General features: G+C 40.8%; 1 protein-coding gene across 3 annotated transcripts in view; it reads right to left on the bottom strand.

The window, feature by feature from the left end:
* The window catches only part of RGS22 (regulator of G protein signaling 22), a 475,118-nt gene that overhangs the window by 294,151 nt on the left and 163,815 nt on the right, over positions 1 to 17,152 (bottom strand). For all 3 annotated transcript variants that reach the window (XM_033934655.1, XM_033934656.1, XM_033934657.1), the window contains exons 10-11: positions 12,410 to 12,587; positions 4,286 to 4,437 (exon numbers count right to left, since the gene is read on the bottom strand). In XM_033934655.1, the coding sequence (XP_033790546.1) occupies positions 4,286 to 4,437; positions 12,410 to 12,587 (330 nt within the window). The remainder of the gene's footprint in view (positions 1 to 4,285; positions 4,438 to 12,409; positions 12,588 to 17,152) is intronic.

The following is a 17,152-nucleotide window of genomic DNA, read 5'->3' as shown; positions in this document are numbered from 1 at the left end:
ATTATGTATTAATAAGATTATATATAAAATGGATAGAAAAAATTGCAATACAATTAGTATTATTATTATGTGAGTGGAGTCAGGGGCGGAGTTTGGGTGGGTCTGGGGTGGAGCTTTTGGGCTCCCCCAAACAAAAGAGTGTTCCACTGCCTATGCTGGGAGGTGAGAGGCTGATATGCACGGATGAGGAGAGGGACCTTGGGGTGATAGTGTCTGAAGATCTAAAGGCAAAGAAACAGTGTGACAATGCGGTGGCTGTTGCCAGAAGGATGCTAGGCTGTATAGAGAGAGGCATGACCAGTAGAAGAAAGGCATTGATGCCCCTGTACAGGTTGATGGTGAGGCCTCACTTGGAGTACTGTGTTCAATTTTGGAGACCATATCTGGCAAAGGACATAAAAAGACTTGAAGCGGTCCAGAGGAAGGCGACGAAAATGGTAGGAGGTTTGCGCCAGAAGACAAATGAGGAGAGACTGGAAGCCCTGAATATGTATACCCTAGAGGAAAAGAGGGACAGGGCAGATATGATTCAGATGTTCAAATACTTGAAAGGTATTAATGTAGAACAAAATGTATTCCAGAGAAAGGAAAATGGTTAAACAAGAGGGTGTAATTTGAGATTGAGGAGAGGTAGATTCAAGAGTAAAGTTAGGAAATTCTTCTCTAAGGAGAGGGTGGTTGATGCATGGAATGCACTCCCAAGGGAGGTGGTGGAGAAGAAAATGGTGACAGAGTTCAAACAAGTGTGGGATGAACACAGAGAATCTCTAATCAGAAAATAATGGGTACACATTGAAGGAACTAAGGCTAGTACTGGGTAGGCTTGCACAACCTGTGTCCCTTATATGAACATTCATTTGAGGACGGGCTGTGGAGGGTTTCAATGGCTGGGATGGTTAAGATGGGCTGGAGCTTTGATGGAGACTCCAGTAGATGGAACCTAAGCACACTACTGGGCAGGGCTCTAGGTTTCTGGCCCAGAAATATCTAAGAAAAAGGACCATTTAAGCTAAATATTTAATTTAGGGAGCATGTATGGTTGGGCAGACTGGATGGACTACTCGGGTCTTTATCTGCTATCATTTACTATGTTACTATTGTGACAGGGAAGCCCCTGTCACTGGTTTAAACCAGACCAGCAAAGCAAGCATACCTGTGCCCAAAGAAAGAAACCTGCCCATTAAGACTGTGTCCAGTCCTAAAGAAAGGCAGGCAGGCAGGTTACAGAAAGAGGGACACTGTAGATCAGTGGTCTCAAACTCAAACCCTTTGCAGGGCCACGTTTTGGATTTGTAGATACTTTGGAGGGCCTCAGAAAAAAAATAGTTAATGTCTTATTAAAGAAATGACAATTTTGCATGAGGTAAAACTGTTTATAGTTTATAAAGCTTTCCTTTTGGCTAAGTCTTAATAATAATCTTGTCATTTATAGCTAAAGAGACATATGATCAAGAAACTGTTTTATTTTATTTTTGTGATTATGATAAAAATACCGAGGGCCTCAAAATAGTACCTGGTAGGCTGGCTATGGCCCCTGTTCCGCATGTTTGAGACCACTGCTGTAGATAAAAGCAGAAGGGTCTCCTCACTTCCCTAGAATTCCTTTCAAAAAGTTAATCCTCAAGCAAAAACCCTTTGCAGGTAGAAAGACACAGCAAAGGTTAAAGAAAGGGGAGGGACTCCCAAGCTACCAGTGTTCTGTCAGTCAGTGTAAACCTGAAGCCTCAGCAGGATAAATTAAACAGCAGGGGGCAATCAGGAACTCAGAGCAGAGTGTCCAGGAAAGCAAGACAGGAGGGAGAAAGTATACTCCAGTCCCTGCACCTTGCAAGCACATTCAAAGCTGCTCCAGAGCTCTTATAACCCCCAGCACTGAAACCAAAGTTAGAGGGGGTTGGGAAACAGCCTGGGCAGAAGTACTTTGAAACTGCTTCATGCAGTGAGGAATCCCTATACTCAGAAGAGGATGGAAATGCCCATGGAGTTAGGGTAGGATGAGTCAGAAATATACAGCAACCCTGAAATGGATTGGGACCCTGAAGCAATGAGTATGACTGAGGACTGGATGTGTGAATGAAAGTCTGTGAGGAAAAATGACTTAAAGCCTCTAACAAACTAATATTGCCTAAGAGAGTGAGAGAAATGCTCAAAGACTTATGAATGTTTTCTGCATAATTGTGAGCCTGAGAGACCAGTTAAAAGCCACCCAGAAGCCTGTCTATCTAGAAAGCATGTTGAGGGGGGGTTGGGCAAAGGCAGGTCTCTGTTCCATAAAAGAAACTTTAAAGGTAGCCCAGAGCCCTGATAATTATAGGAACCTGGGAGGAATTGTGAACCATCGTTAATAGGTAGGTTTCTTATTCCCCTGCCCGGAACCCAGCAGGTTAACTTGGGGAAATATCTTATTCAAGGAATCAGGTGCTATTACTTCCTGGAGTGCCTTTAAACATGCAGCCCATATCTAACGTGACCATTATTTTTTTCCCACAAAACGGGACCGGATCCCGGACCCACCCCCCTCCCCCGGAACACCCCCCCAGAACCCATTAAATATAGTGCAAAATAAAGACATCAAATATAAATTCTCAAAACTGACACATTTTGATCACTAAATTGAAAATAAAATCATTTTTCCTACCTTTGTTGTCTGGTGATTTCATGAGTCCCTGGTTGCACTTCCTTCTGATTGTGCATCCTTTTTTTCTTTCATTTATTTCTCTCTCCCAGCTCCCCCCCTTTCTGTCTTTCTTTCTCTCTCCCTGCCCCCTGTCTTTCTCTCTTCCAACTCCCTCCCCTTTCTGTCTTTCATTATCTCTCCCGACCCAGCTCCCCCCCAAGCCGTCTCTGCCTATCTGTCCAAGACACCGCTGCACTAAAACCTCCTCCCTCCACCCCCCCACCCCCCCACCGACATCAATTCTGACATTAGAGAGGAAGTTCCAGGCCAGCCAATCGCTGCCTGGCTAGCCCGGAACTTCCTCTTCGATGTCAGAATTTACATCAGAGGAGAGGGGGGAAAGACTTGTGCAGTCGCTGCATGAAGATGTTACTGCGGCGGTGGCTTGGACAAATAGGCGGCAGCGGCCCATTTTTAGCTCACCTGTCCCGCTCCTTCTGAAAACAGGAAATTCGGCATCCCGAAGCTGTGCGTGGGGACAATGGGACAGGTGAGCTAAAAACGGGACGGTCCCGTTCAAAACAGGACATATGGTCACCTTAGCCATATCTAAAGAGAGAAGAAGAGTGGAGCCAGTGCTGGGAAGCCACTAGGGCAACTCCGGTCCTCGAAAGCCATATTCCAGTCGGGTCTTCAGGATTTCCCCAATGAAAAAGCATTGAAAGCAAATAGATCTCATGCATATTCATTGGGGAAATCCTGAAGACCTGACTGGAATACGGCTCTCAAGGACCGGAGTTCCCTACCCCTGCACTAGGGCCTACCTAGGCTGTCCAGGAATTCCTGGACATGAGAAACTTTAAAAGCCTACAAGCTGCAAGGACTGAAATATAAGTGGCAGCTGGACTTTGAGTGGCTGAAAGCCAGTTTGGTCATTTTTTGTTTTTGTTTCTTCTTTTGTTTATGCTTGAAGTGTTTATCAGAGGATTGAATAGAAACAGGCCTAGGCGGCTGCCTAGGTAGCGTGTATAAATGGAACTATGCAATGTCTGCTAATAAAAGACATTTTTGTCACTACCTGATTTTCTTTTATTTCTCTGCTGCCAGTATTCAGTGGTCTCCATAAAACCGCTCGGCTTTGCGCCTGCAACAGGAGCTAGGATGAGGGAGTGCTAACCAAATTCCTCAGCCCCGTCACACTATGGCTTACATTAAGGAGGTCTTAGCTGAAGGAGGGAAGAGGAGGCAGGAAAGGGAATCCCAGACCTCATGCCCTGTTAATGGTACCAGCCCTTTTATGATGATGCCCAGAAGCATTAAGCTACATGTTAGTGGTCTGATGCTACAGGTTTGGAAAAAACACAGCTTGTGGAGTTCAATGCAAGCTGAGTTATTTAATTTGTATATTAATGAGGTACTATGCATGCATTTGCATGCTTGGAATCTGATTATTTTGCAGCTGGTGGTACCTTAAAACTAATGTATGATTTTGCCATTCAACAGCTGTTTGGGGAAAAAATTATGTGTTATTCCCTTAACACATACAAGTAACTACTCCCCTTAGAGTACCATGCAACTTATTGCTGCCTTAAAGAGTTTTAAAATTAACAGGGCTAGCAGCATATGTAGATCATGAACATTCTGTATAATAAAGACTGCAGAACATACCGCTTTTCAGTGCTTTCTAATTTAGGGGGTGCACTGCTGGGTTTGTTCTTCAAGGTTTTTTTTTGTTTTACACTACCAGTAGTAGCCGATAGAATTCGTCGAGGCTGCTTATCCTTTTGGGGAAAGGATCTTGGAGAACTGCTCCCAGTTTTCTAAAAGACATATGGAAATAATAAATGCTCTCATCCTTTTTAAAATAAACTGACATTTAAAAAAAAAAAAAACAATCAGCATTAGAATTCCTAGTATAAAACTTTATACTTAAAAAATTTAGGAACAACAAATTGCAGCTATTTCTGTAGTAGTGTTCAGATCTAGCCCACATGTTGCTTCAGAAACAACAGAATCCATCATTTCATTGCATATTCTGTTCTTCTAACCAATTTATAAAGGGGTTAGCTTGCATTACCTGTTCATAAACTAACACCATTATCATGCTTCATTTATGCAGGTTTGATTGCATAAAATGTATCTGCAATAAACTGCATTAGAACATGTTAAATGCTATCTCAAATATATACACACCATTTTCTTTATAATTGCCAAGCTTCTTTTCTCTAAAAATAAAACATCAGTTTACTCCTTTTTATTATTTTCTATTATAAAGAACAATTAAGTTATACAATTTATTTAAACAGCAGAATAAGCCAACACAGATTTAGCCAAGGGAAATCTTGCCTCACCTATGTAATGTGATTAAACTGCAGCTGTGATGCACAGAAGAACTTTGTACAAATGTTCTTATGTTTGTAATATTTTTTGAAGGAGGTAAAAAGGATCTCAGAAACCTACTAATGTCTCTTTCATCAATCCAAGTCATAAGTTGTTTAGAGTATAGTTATAGAATAGTCATGATATGTAAGAATGTTGATCAATTCAGGCGACTGCTTAAGACTCATCTGTTTGCAAAGGAGTTTTGTTGTTATGCCAGGTTATGTCCATGTAAAAATTCTGAAGTGTTTTAGACAATTATTTTTAACTTTTTAAGCTGGGAGGGGTGTTTTATTGGTGCGTTTGTGATAAAAGAAGATACATTTTATCTATTGATGCATATAGTTGTAAATATTGTCTTTGTCATGAATGCATAATTGTGACCCACCTAGGTGTTACTTGAGCAATAATTTTTTAAATAAATAAATAAATATTTGAGTATTGCATAAGAATATAAGAATCTATTGCATTTCTTTGGAGGGGTGAATGACCACATGGATAAAGGTGAGCCAGTCCATAGGCCATTATTGAGATGGCTTGGGGAAATCCATTGCTTATTCCTAGGATAAGCAGCATAAAATCTGTTTTAATACTTGGGATCTGGTTTGACCATTGTTGGAAACAAGATACTGGACTTGATGGACTTTCAGTCTGTCTAATCTAATCTAATTCTTAGTCTTAAATATCGAATCATTTCCTAAAAATAGGAGCTCAATTCAGTTTATATAATTAGATCAGAAAGAAAGATCCATTAACATTCATTGGAGCTATAGCCTAAAAGGTGATGAAACATGGTGGTTAAGGTTTTGCAAAAGATCTGAAGAGATAAACACGATCTGATTTGAGGAGATAGTCCATTCCATTTTGCAGTTGGTAAGTATGGAAAGGAGTGTGAAAGTTTACTAATGGACTTGATTCCTCTTAATGATGGAAAAGAGAGCTTATACATATGAGTAGTTCTTGTGCCAGAAGATCTCATGGTGTTTAGGGATAAAGACATCAAAGGAACAAATAGTCCATGTAAAATTTTAAGGACTATAAAGGCACATTTAAATTGAACTCTCAATTGAAATGAAAGCCAATGTAATTTCCTCAACAGAGGTTATACATGATTGAATTTTGTCTTTCCAAAAATCAGTCTGGCTGCAGCATTTTGAATCTATTGTAGCCATTTCTCATTTCCTTTGCTTAATCCCACAGTGCCAAGATAATGGTTTGAACTAGAGAATGACATGGGGGAAAAAAGATCACCGTTCCCGCCCCATCCCCATGAGCTCATCCCCCGTCCCTGCCCCATCACTGCAAGCTCAGTCCCCGTCCCTGCTCCGTCCTGCAAACTGTCAGATCCTATCCATACAAGCCTCGATTAGTTAGGATTTTATACTGAACTTATTTTATTAAAGTATAAAAAGAGACAATATTCTGTAAAATTGTCATTTTATAAACACAAATAATACAGAGCAAGGATCAAGAAAACCCCTGTTTCCCCTCCCTTTCACAAATATCCCCTCTACTATTGTGAAAACTGAACAAACCAAATTACTACAGAATGCTAAATAGAAAAATCAAGCTAGCAGAATACTTCAGTCACATATGGCAGGAATAGTGTTAGTGGAGTGCAACTAGGGTATCTGCCCCCTAGTCAGAGAGAGTGAGCCCTAAGCCAGCTGGAAGCTAAAGAAGCACAGCCTGGGCTTTGCTGTCCCCAGTTATGTCTAATACCAGCTCTAGCAAGATACATATTTCAAATTTGAAATATTCTAATCACAAAATATTCTAATCACAAAATATAAAAATAAATTAATTTTTTTCTACCTTTTGTTGTCTGATAATTATATTCTTCAAATCACATTGGTCTCAGGCTTTGGTTTTGGGTTCCTTCTGTCTTCATCATGGCATGGCTGGTTCATGAAGGTAAAATTGGCGCAAGAGGAGCTGGGGAGGAAATGCCAAGTTTGACACAGGTGCAATTTTTTTTATCACAGGAGCAAGACTTTTCACCACTCCCATGAGGCGGTAAAAGGTCTTGTCCCCATTCCTGTGGGGTGGTGAAAGGTTTTGTCCTCATTCCTGCAGTAAACCAGTTGCACGTCTCCATTTCTGCGGGTTTACTGCGGTGACCACGGTTTACCACGGTAAACGGTCCCCGTGTCATTCTCTAGTTTGAACCAATATTGCAAAATGATCTTGATGGAACAGATGACGAACTTTTCTCGGTGTGCAAAGACTAAAGAAACATTTTTTGGTAAGATTATTTACCTGGCATTGAAAAGAGAGAAAGGAATCTAAAACACCACCCAATACTCTAGAACACTGGTCTCAAACTCAAATCCTTTGCAGGGCCACATTTTGGATCTGTAGGTACTTGGAGGGCCTCAGAAAAAAATAGTTAATGTCTTATTAAAGAAATGACAATTTTGCATGAGGTAAAACTCTTTATAGTTTATAAATCTTTCTTTTTGGCCCCCGGGCCGCGAGTTTGAGACTACTGCTCTAGAAGATGATTCTATATGCAAATTATTACCAGAATTAAGGATAACTAAAGATGGCAAATTACTAATTTCTGGGCCAAACCATATTAATTTTGTCTTTGTTGCATTAAGCTTCATATGAGCCTGAAGTGACCATGACTGCAATTTAGATATATTGTACAAGATTTTATATTAGCTTTAAGGTTGCTCAAATTAGGATCAACTTTTAGCAGGATGAAGATATCATCAGCATAAGTGAACATCATCTTGATGGAACTTTAATTTATAATGTTTTAATATGGTCATATAAATGTTGTCAAGAATAGGAGACAATGAAGAACCCTGCGGGACACCACAATCTGGCGTCCATGCAGCAGATATATTACCTTCAAAGTTTACCACATAAGAGCATAATGTAAGAAATCCTATAAACTAGCTTAGATCTTTTTCTTCTAGTTCTATATCTGAGAGTAGTTGAATCAAGATATCATGGCTGATTACATCAAAAACAGCACAAAGTTCAAATTGTAGTAAAATGGTATATTGATTCTGAGATAGTAAGCTTTGAACCTTAGAAATCAGAAGAAAACTAATAGTTTCAGTACTGAAATTGGGACAAAAACCATGTTGAGATGATAAAAGAATTTATCTAAATAAGATATAAGAACTGAGAATGGTGAGTAGTAAAAATAGATCAACAAACCATGATAAAATGTTTGCAAAAATATACATATGGAGACAAAGAATAATTGAGAGTATAAATGTTAGAGGATTCTGGTTTAAAATCTTGCAGAATCCTCCATGATTCTAATATCCTTATTGATAATAAACCTATATATTGGATTACTTGGATACAGAAGGGTATATGGAATATCAGTCACGTGATTTGAAATAGCAGTCTTCTCAATTAGAAAATCAATATAATCTCCCCTCTCCAGAATTTAAAGTGGTTACAATTAAAACATTGCTTATCTAGCTTAAAATGGCCTTTACAGCCTAATACTATCTTTTCATCTAAGTTCATAAAACTTTGTCATATTGGTTTTACAATGGGTCTTACTACTTCTCTATTCTATCGCTTCCTTATTGATTCATCTTTTACCGTACCACAGCATACTAACTCTGGTCTTCTGAAACTAATTGGATGGGTTCTGATGACAAATGGTTATACTTTTTCAGATATTCTCTACGTCCCACCATGTCCACTAGTCTTATGCAATCCTTATATTTTCTTTTTTATAAAGCCTATTGGACTTCAAGTAAACTACATAGAGCCCTTCTATCTGACTCCAATAAATGTTGGCATTGCAATAACCAGTTAGATGACCTTAAACATATGATCTACGATTGTCCGTTGATTCAAACATTTTGGCAAATCAACTCAGTTATCCTTTGAGATAATTATTTTTAAATCACATGCTCTGCCTGGTGCCCTGGTTGTTTGGCAATCCAAATTACTAGATGCTTTTATAGCTATCTCCTTGCACTTATCACATTAGAAATCTGCTCACTTACTAAATACCACCTTTTGGTGGGCCAATGTAATGATGATACATAACTTTGAATGTAAAGCTAACTCACTCATGAATAAGGGATTTAAATCTATTAAAATGTGGTCCCCCTTACTAAATATGTCATCTTTTCCATTAAAGTTGCATAAGTTCCAACTCTTTCAATAATATCAACCATTAACCTCACTCCTTCATTTGCTCGCCATCTCATGTTGACTGCATTAGATATAATTCTCAAGAATCTCTTGCTGAACTAGCTAGTTTCTTCTTATGGTTTCATATAATTGTTCTCGTTTACTCATTGTAAATGGGTGCCTGCTGCTCAGTAGCATCTCTGTTTCTGATGGTACCATTTTTTTTCAGTATAATGTACCTATCTTTGTAACTATAAAATCTCAATAAAAGATTTGAAAAATGGAAATGAAGAATTCATCTAAATAGTTGGATAGTTGTTTAGAAATAATAATCTTGATCATCTTTAATAATGGAATATTAACAATTGGACGGTAATTTGATGGTACTGTTGGATTCAAGTCAGTGCCTTTCAATAAAGGAGTAAGGGGGTATATGCCCCATACTCACAGAAAAACAACCATTATCCAAGAGATAATTTATCAATAACGTTAAGCAAGAGGCAGACTGGGATGAGATTTTTTGAAAATATAAGATGGAAATGGATCCAAAGAACATCTGCTACGCCCTAGTTTACTACATAACTTTCTAATCACTCCAACATCATCTAAAGTTTCCCTGCAGTATATTAAATCATGTCCCAATATGGCAATTCTTATGTTCTTAAAAATTAATCCTGTCCTAGGAATAGCCATTTAATGAAAGAACACATTAAAAAAGTGAACAGCATCACTCAAGGTTTTAAAAGTGAAAATATCAGTATTTACTACTTCTATTATTTATCATTTCTGTAGCACTATTAGACATACATGACACTGTTTACAAACACATAAGAGTCTCTGCTCAAGACAAACAGTACAAATAAGGGATTATGAAATTTCATTCATTGTAGGAATGAAACAACATGGGCATTGAACAGGTAAAAAAGGGGACTCGGAATTAAAAGCAGCCTCAAAACATATGTAAGTGGCAATTTTGAAACCAGCAAGTTTAAGTGCTGTTACCTAAAACATAAATGCACGATTTCATAATACTAGATGTTGAGAAGAAGCCAAGGGGTAAATCTGTTTTACTATTCGGGGTCTAGCTAGGTACTTGGGAACTGAATTGTTCACTATTGGAAACAGTATACTGGGCTTGATGGACCTTCGGTCTGTCCCAGTATGGGTATGGCAATTCTTTATGTTCTTAAAACTGTAAAACTATCAATCTGGCAAAATTTTGGTGTTTTCAATACCAAAGATGTAATACCACCTCCCCCCACCATCATTCCTCCAAACTCAGATCCAAATGAATTGTTACATAAGAACATAAGATTTGCCAGTGGTCCATCGTGCCCAGCAGTCTGCTCCCACGGCGGCCCCTTGGTCAAAGACCAGTGCCCTAACTGAGACCAGCCCTAACTGTGTACGTTCCAGTTCAGCAGGAACTTGTCTAACTTTGTCTTAAATCCCTGGAGGGTGTTTTCCACCACTCTCTGGATGAAGAACTTCCTTACGTTTGTACAGCATCTATCCCCTTTCAACTTTAGAGTGCCCTCTCTTTCTCCCTACCTTGGAGAGGGTGAACAACCTGTCTTTATCTACTAAGTCTATTCCCTTCAGTATCTTGAATGTTTCGATCATGTGCCCTCTCAGTCTCCTCTTTTCAAGGGAGAAGAGGCCCAGTTTCTCTAATCTCTCGCTGTACGGCAACTCCTCCAGCCCCTTAACCATTTTAGTCACTCTTCTCTGGACCCTTTTGAGTAGTACTGTGTCCTTCTTCATGTACGGTGACCAGTGCTGGACTCAGTATTCCAGGTGAGGGCGTACCATGGCCCGGTACAGCGGCTTGACAACCTTCTCTGATCGGTTCATAATCCCCTTCTTAATCATTCCTAGCATTCTGTTCGCCCTTTTCGCTGCCACTGCGCATTGCATGGACAGTTTCATCGACTTGTCGACCAGTACTCCCAAATGTGCCTTGAAGCAGGTGTAAATTCCGATGTCTACATTTTAATGAAGTAGAAGTGTATTTCCTTTACAAAATAGGAAATACCATATTTTTCGTTCCATAAGATGCACTTTTTTTCCACCCAAAAATGGGTGGAAATCTTGGTTCGTCTTATGAAGCGAAGGTACAAATTTTGTTACCCTCCCCCCAGTACCATTTTTAAACCCACCCACTGCCACACCACCTTTTTAAACTCACCCGTCCGCTGCCGCAGCACCACCTTTTTAAACCCACCCACCTGCCTGCTGCCACCGCACCATCTTTTTTTTTTAACCCCCGCCATCCGTCTGTCCATCCATCGTCGCCATTCCCCCTTTTTTACCTGGTGGTCCAGCACCTTCGTCTTATTTCCCAGCCAGCGGCGATACAAATCAGCAGACATCAGGAGCAAGCTTTACGCTCTCCCGCTCGACCCTGCGCTGCTTTCCAAATGGCTACCATAGGTTCTCTTGGGACTCGCGAGAACTTATGGCAGCCAACCGGAAAGCAGTGCAGGGCCAAGCAGGAGAGTGTAAAGCTTGCTCCTGATGTCTGCTGATTTGTATCGCCGCTGGCTGGGAAATAAGGAGGAACCCGGAAGAGTGAAGGCTGCCGTGGCAGGCAGGGAGGGAGGGAGGGAAGCCAGATGAAGCAGCTGAGCAGAATTTTAAAAGGTACAGGGGAGGGCTTACCTGGGGCTGGCTGGCTGGTTGGCCTGGAGTTGTCTGGCTGGCTTGGGGCTGGCTGGCCTTGGGCTGGCTGGATGGTTCAGGGCTGGCTGGTTGGCCTGGAGCTTGCTGGCTGGCTGGCTAGTCTGGGGTGGGCTGGCTGGCTGGCTGGCTTGGGGCTGGCGGCTGGCTGGCCTGGGCAGGCTGGCTTGGGGCTGCCTACCATTAGACATGCCCATCACTAGATGTGTCCTGTACCCTGTCCCGGCCTATCACTAGACACACCATTTGGTTCAGAATTTTTTTTCTTGCTTTTTCCTCCTCTAGAGGTGAGTGCGTCTTAAGGAGCGAAAAATACTGTATATACATATACCCTTTTCAGACCTGCCTAAATTATGTCTCTGTACATGTTGTGGATGTGTAGATATATAAGTAGTGGCTTTTCTAAAATTGACTGTGTTAATATTTTACACCTGCAAATGGCAGCATATGTAAATGCCACACAAACCTTCATGACATCCTAAAAGTCTAGTCTTATAAAATTTTATAACCTGTTTGATAAATTATCGATTAGGGTATAGTCTATTAATTGCTTCATACTAACTAGAAGTAACTCCAGCTTTTACATGGTAAGCAGTATACAGGAATTACTTTATTTACCCGTGACGGTGCTGAAGAAATCCTTTGTACATTAGATTTGGTTCTCATTGGTAATAATGTTATTGATTTCAAGAAAGGGTTAATGTTCTTCTTTCGTCTCAGCTGACGATCCTGCCACATTTTAAGTGCCTCATTAATATATGGTGAAGAAGTCTGGGACAAACAATACCTAGGACCCCTATAAGAGTTTAAAAAAAAAACAAAAACACCACACATTCAACAAACAGAGCATGACTTGCCTTCAAATGCATCGTATGATTAGGGCACTTCAATAACTGGGTGCATGCGAGGAGGAATACATTTAAGAAGAGAATTGGATGGATATGGTTGTACACTTCCAGTAGGCATAATTAGTCGTGATTAAATTTAGACACGCCAATGGGTTTATTCTAGTTTTCTATAATGGTGTTGGCGCACCAAGATGCTGTTATAGAGGAAGCATTCCCCATGCTGTATTGGAGTACCTATAATAGAGCACCTTGTTACAGAATTTCCCCCAGAGGTTGCAAGAAGAGTGGAGGGGCATTATCAAAAGGGACGTCTAAGTCCATTTACGTCTATATTGCAGGTGGTCCAAAGTTAAAAAGAGCCTAAGATACATTTTCGAAAGATACGTCCAACTTTTTTTTACTTTCGAAAATCGTCTAATTATATGTCCTGCCAATCTTATCGTCCAAGCCATTAAATCGTCCATCTTTATACCACATTTCCGTCCAACATTCCGTCCAAGTCCAAAATGCCTAGAACAAGCCCTGTTGAACGTGGGAGGGGTCTGCAAAGTGATGGACTGCACACCCAGACATGCTACCTAAATAGTGGGGTACCTTACAGGGCACCGCTGTGAACTTCACAAAAAGGGTGCCATGGCTTCTCCTCACTACAGCTCCCTTATAGGTGACGGTGAGCCCCCCAAACCACCTCCAAAATCCCCTAGACCACCCCAATAGTCCGTGTGGCAGCAGGAGCCACTTATATGCCAGTCAAAAAGGGTTTTTGGGGTGTATAGGGCAGTGCACATGTTTCAGTATCAATGCAGTGATTACAGGGGCTTATGGGCATGGGTCCTCCTCTCCATAGGTCCCTAACCCACCCCCAAGACGACTTAAGCTGCATCTGGGCTGGACGACTAGACTTTCCTATGCCAGGCAGCCAGGTGATGATGGTCTGAAGGCTGAAATTTGAAGTTGTGAATAAAATTTTTATGGGGGGGGGGTGATCACTGGGGTAGTGTGTGTGGGGGGGGCTGTTTTATGTGTTTGCAGTGCTTATCTGGTGAGTTTAGGTGGGTTTTTGTGGCTTAGACCATGTTTTACATGGTCTAAGTCACAACGTCCAAGTTCCGTCTAGACTCTGTTGTTAAACTTTCGGTTATAAATGCTGTACGACTAAGTCTAAGCTGGCCCACGTCCCGCCCAACTCCCGCCCTCGACACGCCTCCCAAAACACCCCGTTTAGCTTTGGACGTTGAGCGGTACTATGAAGGCCTAGGTCGTTCTTAAATACGTCCAAAACCCAGTTTTATTATCGGCGCTTGGACGTTTTTGAGAAATGTTCGTCCAAGTGCTGACTTAGGCCAGTTTTTGGACGTTTTTCTCTTTCGATTATGAGCCCCATAGCTTATATATTACTGAAATAGATCTGGACCACAGCATAACAATGTTTGATCTGAAAACATTTAAAATACAATTATAATTTAATAAAAGGTCAATTTCAAAGCTTTTCCCATGAGTAAATAGATGTTTATCTGCTGAAAAAGCCCAAAGAAAATGGATCACTCTCTTTGCAGGTAAAATTACTCACAAGTGGTTATAACACGTGTATTTTTACCCATAACCCAAAAGGGCAGATGGACATTGAGGAAGATGAAAATGTTATAATGCCCTTGTATTGCTCTATGGTACGGCTGCACCTCGAATACTGTGTGCAGTTCTGGTTGTTGTCACTGAGAAAAGATACGAGTGGAATTAGAAAAGATACAGAGAAGGATAATGAAAATGATAAAAGGGATGGGACAACTTCCCTATGAGGAAAGGCTAAAGCGGCTAGGTCTCTTCAGCTTGGAGAAGAGATAGCTCAGGGGGTATATGATAAGAGGTCTATAAAGTAATGAGTTAAGTGGAAAGAGTAGATGTGAATCGCTTGTTTATTCTTTTCAAAAATACTAGGACTAGAGGGCATGTGATGAAGTTACTAAGCAGTGGCGTACCAAGGGGGGGGGGCTGGGGGGGCCGGTCCGCCCCGGGTGCACGTCCCAAGGGGGTGCACAGCTGGCCACCCTCCACTGTTCTCCCTAGAGGCGGCTCGTTGAGAGCAGGGGTGGCCAACCTGCTTCCCTTCCCTTCTCACCGCTGCCATCGGGGAACAGGTCGGCACCGTGTTCTTTGATCTCCCTGCTTCTCTTCCTTGTGGGGCCGACCAACTCTCATCACCCGACGTCAATTCTGACGTCGAGAGGACGTTCTGGCTATCCAATCTCTACCTGGCTGCCCAGAACGTCCTTTCCAATGTTAGAATTGACGTTGGGCGGTGAGAGTTGGTCGGCCCCGTGGGGAAGAGAAGTAGGGAGATCTCGGCCTGTTCCCGATGGCGGCAGTGGCAGCGGCAGCAGCTTATTCCCCGGCGGCGGTGGCATGGGGGAGGGCAGGAAGGAAGAAAGGGGGGGGGACAGGGAGCCAGAAACAAAGAAAGGGGGCAAGGAGAAACAAAGAAAAAATGGGGCGCGGAATCAGAGAAAGACAGACATAGAGAAAGAAAGGGAGCATGTAGAGAGAAAGAAAGAAGGGGGCAGGGTGAAACAAAGAAAAAGTTGGGGGAGGGAATGAGGTCTGGAGTAGAGGAAGCATACAGGAGGCTGAAAGAAGGGAAGAAATATTGGATGCACAGTCAGAAGAATAAAGTGCAACCAGAGACTGATGAAATTACCAAACAAAGGTAGGAAAAATGATTTTATTTTCAATTTAGTGATCAAAATGTGTCCGTTTTGAGAATTTATATATGCTGTCTATATTTTGCACTATGGCCCCCTTTTACTAAGCCACAATAGCAGTTTTTAGCACAGGGAGCCTATGAGCGTCGAGAGCAGCGTGGGGCATTCAGCACAGCTCCCTGCGCTAAAAAACGCTATCGCGGTTTAGTAAAAAGGGAGGAGGTATATTTGTCTATTTTTGTATAGTTGTTACTGAGGTAACATTGCATAAAGTCATCTGTCTTGACCTCTTTGAAAACCTGCGGAATATAAATGATAATTAACATTTTCTCTGCGTATAGTGTGCTTTGTGTTTTTAAAATTTAATTGTTGGTAGATCATTTTGACTTGGCCATGAAGGTAAGGGGGAGGGAGGGCGGGAAGCTGCTGAAAGACATCTAGTAATCCTTGCAGGCTTGACTGTGCAGGGAATTAATTTTATAAAATCATGTTTTGTTATGTGACTGGCATTATTTAGACTTTAATTTCTATGAATGAATAGAATGAAAATGATATAAAATTACTAGCTTGTTTTTATGTGCGTGCGCTGAACGAAAATGGAGAGAGAGTGGGCAGAGGATGCTGAAGGGAAATAGGGAAGAGAGAGTGGGGAGAAGACACTGATTTATAAATTGACAATTGTCCAAATATTGTTTCTTTTTATACTTTAATATAATAAGTTCAATATAAAACAATTCAAGGCTTGTGTGGATAGAATCAGATGGTTTGCGGGGATGGGGACCGAGCTTACGGGGATTAGTCCAATAAAATTGTATTTTCTTATTTCTCATTATTTGTTTTATTTTTATTTGTTAATTTGTAAAGTAGTGATTGTTATGTATCAGTTTTTTCATCTACTGTCTTTATATTTTGCACAGTATTAGAGGATATGTGTTACTGTTTTTGTGGTGTTGCATTGTATGCAGAGTCTAGTTTCTTGGTGGTTCAGTTTAACTTTTGTCTACATATTTCTATTTTTAGTTTGTGATTATTCCATATTGGGCGAGGGTGTATCTATGTTCTGTGTGTATGAAAAGAATATAGTTTTCAGTTGGCATTGACTGCAGGATCAATTGACAGTGCGGGATCTGGCTTGTTTAGTTTTACAATGTATGTGTTGGTGTTCTAGTGCTCACTGCAGTGTTTAAGATGCTGCCTTTTCCTAGGTACACTCTTGTTGTGCAATATGTGGATTGTTACTAAAATCATATTTTTCATATAGATGGGGGGGTGTCAAAAAATGATGGGCCCCAGGTGTCACATGTGCTAGGTACGCCACTGTTACTAAGTAGTAGATTTTAAACAAACCAGAGAAAATATTTCTTCACACTATGTGTAATTAAACTCTGGAATTCGTTACCGGAGAATGTGGTGAAATCTGTTAGTTTAGTATGGTTTAAAAAAGGTTTGGATAATTTATTTGCAGTATATTAAATAAAGCTGGACTGTGATCTATGAATGTCTAGCTCTTTTCTGAGTGACTTGTACATGTTTAGTTCCTTTACTCTCATTGCCATGATTCAGCTTATTAGTATTTTTGTGGATCTTCTTTGAGCTCCTTCTGCTTTGTCTGTGTTCTTTGCATGGCAAATTAGTAATGAGAACAGAGACAAATGATATTTATATCCTTTGTATGATTGATCTCCATCAAAGGTAGTGGGCAAAAAAACCTGTGAACTGATTAGTAAAAACCAGATAAGCTTAAAGGCCCTTTTATCAAAGCTCAGTGCATGCTAAATGCTGTGCATTCTATTTTATTCCTAAGGGCCACATGGCAC

This window comes from Geotrypetes seraphini, chromosome 2, assembly GCF_902459505.1.
Source record: "Geotrypetes seraphini chromosome 2, aGeoSer1.1, whole genome shotgun sequence".
Taxonomy (NCBI): Eukaryota; Metazoa; Chordata; class Amphibia; order Gymnophiona; family Dermophiidae; genus Geotrypetes; species Geotrypetes seraphini.
This window is presented reverse-complemented; position numbering and strand designations above follow the sequence as displayed.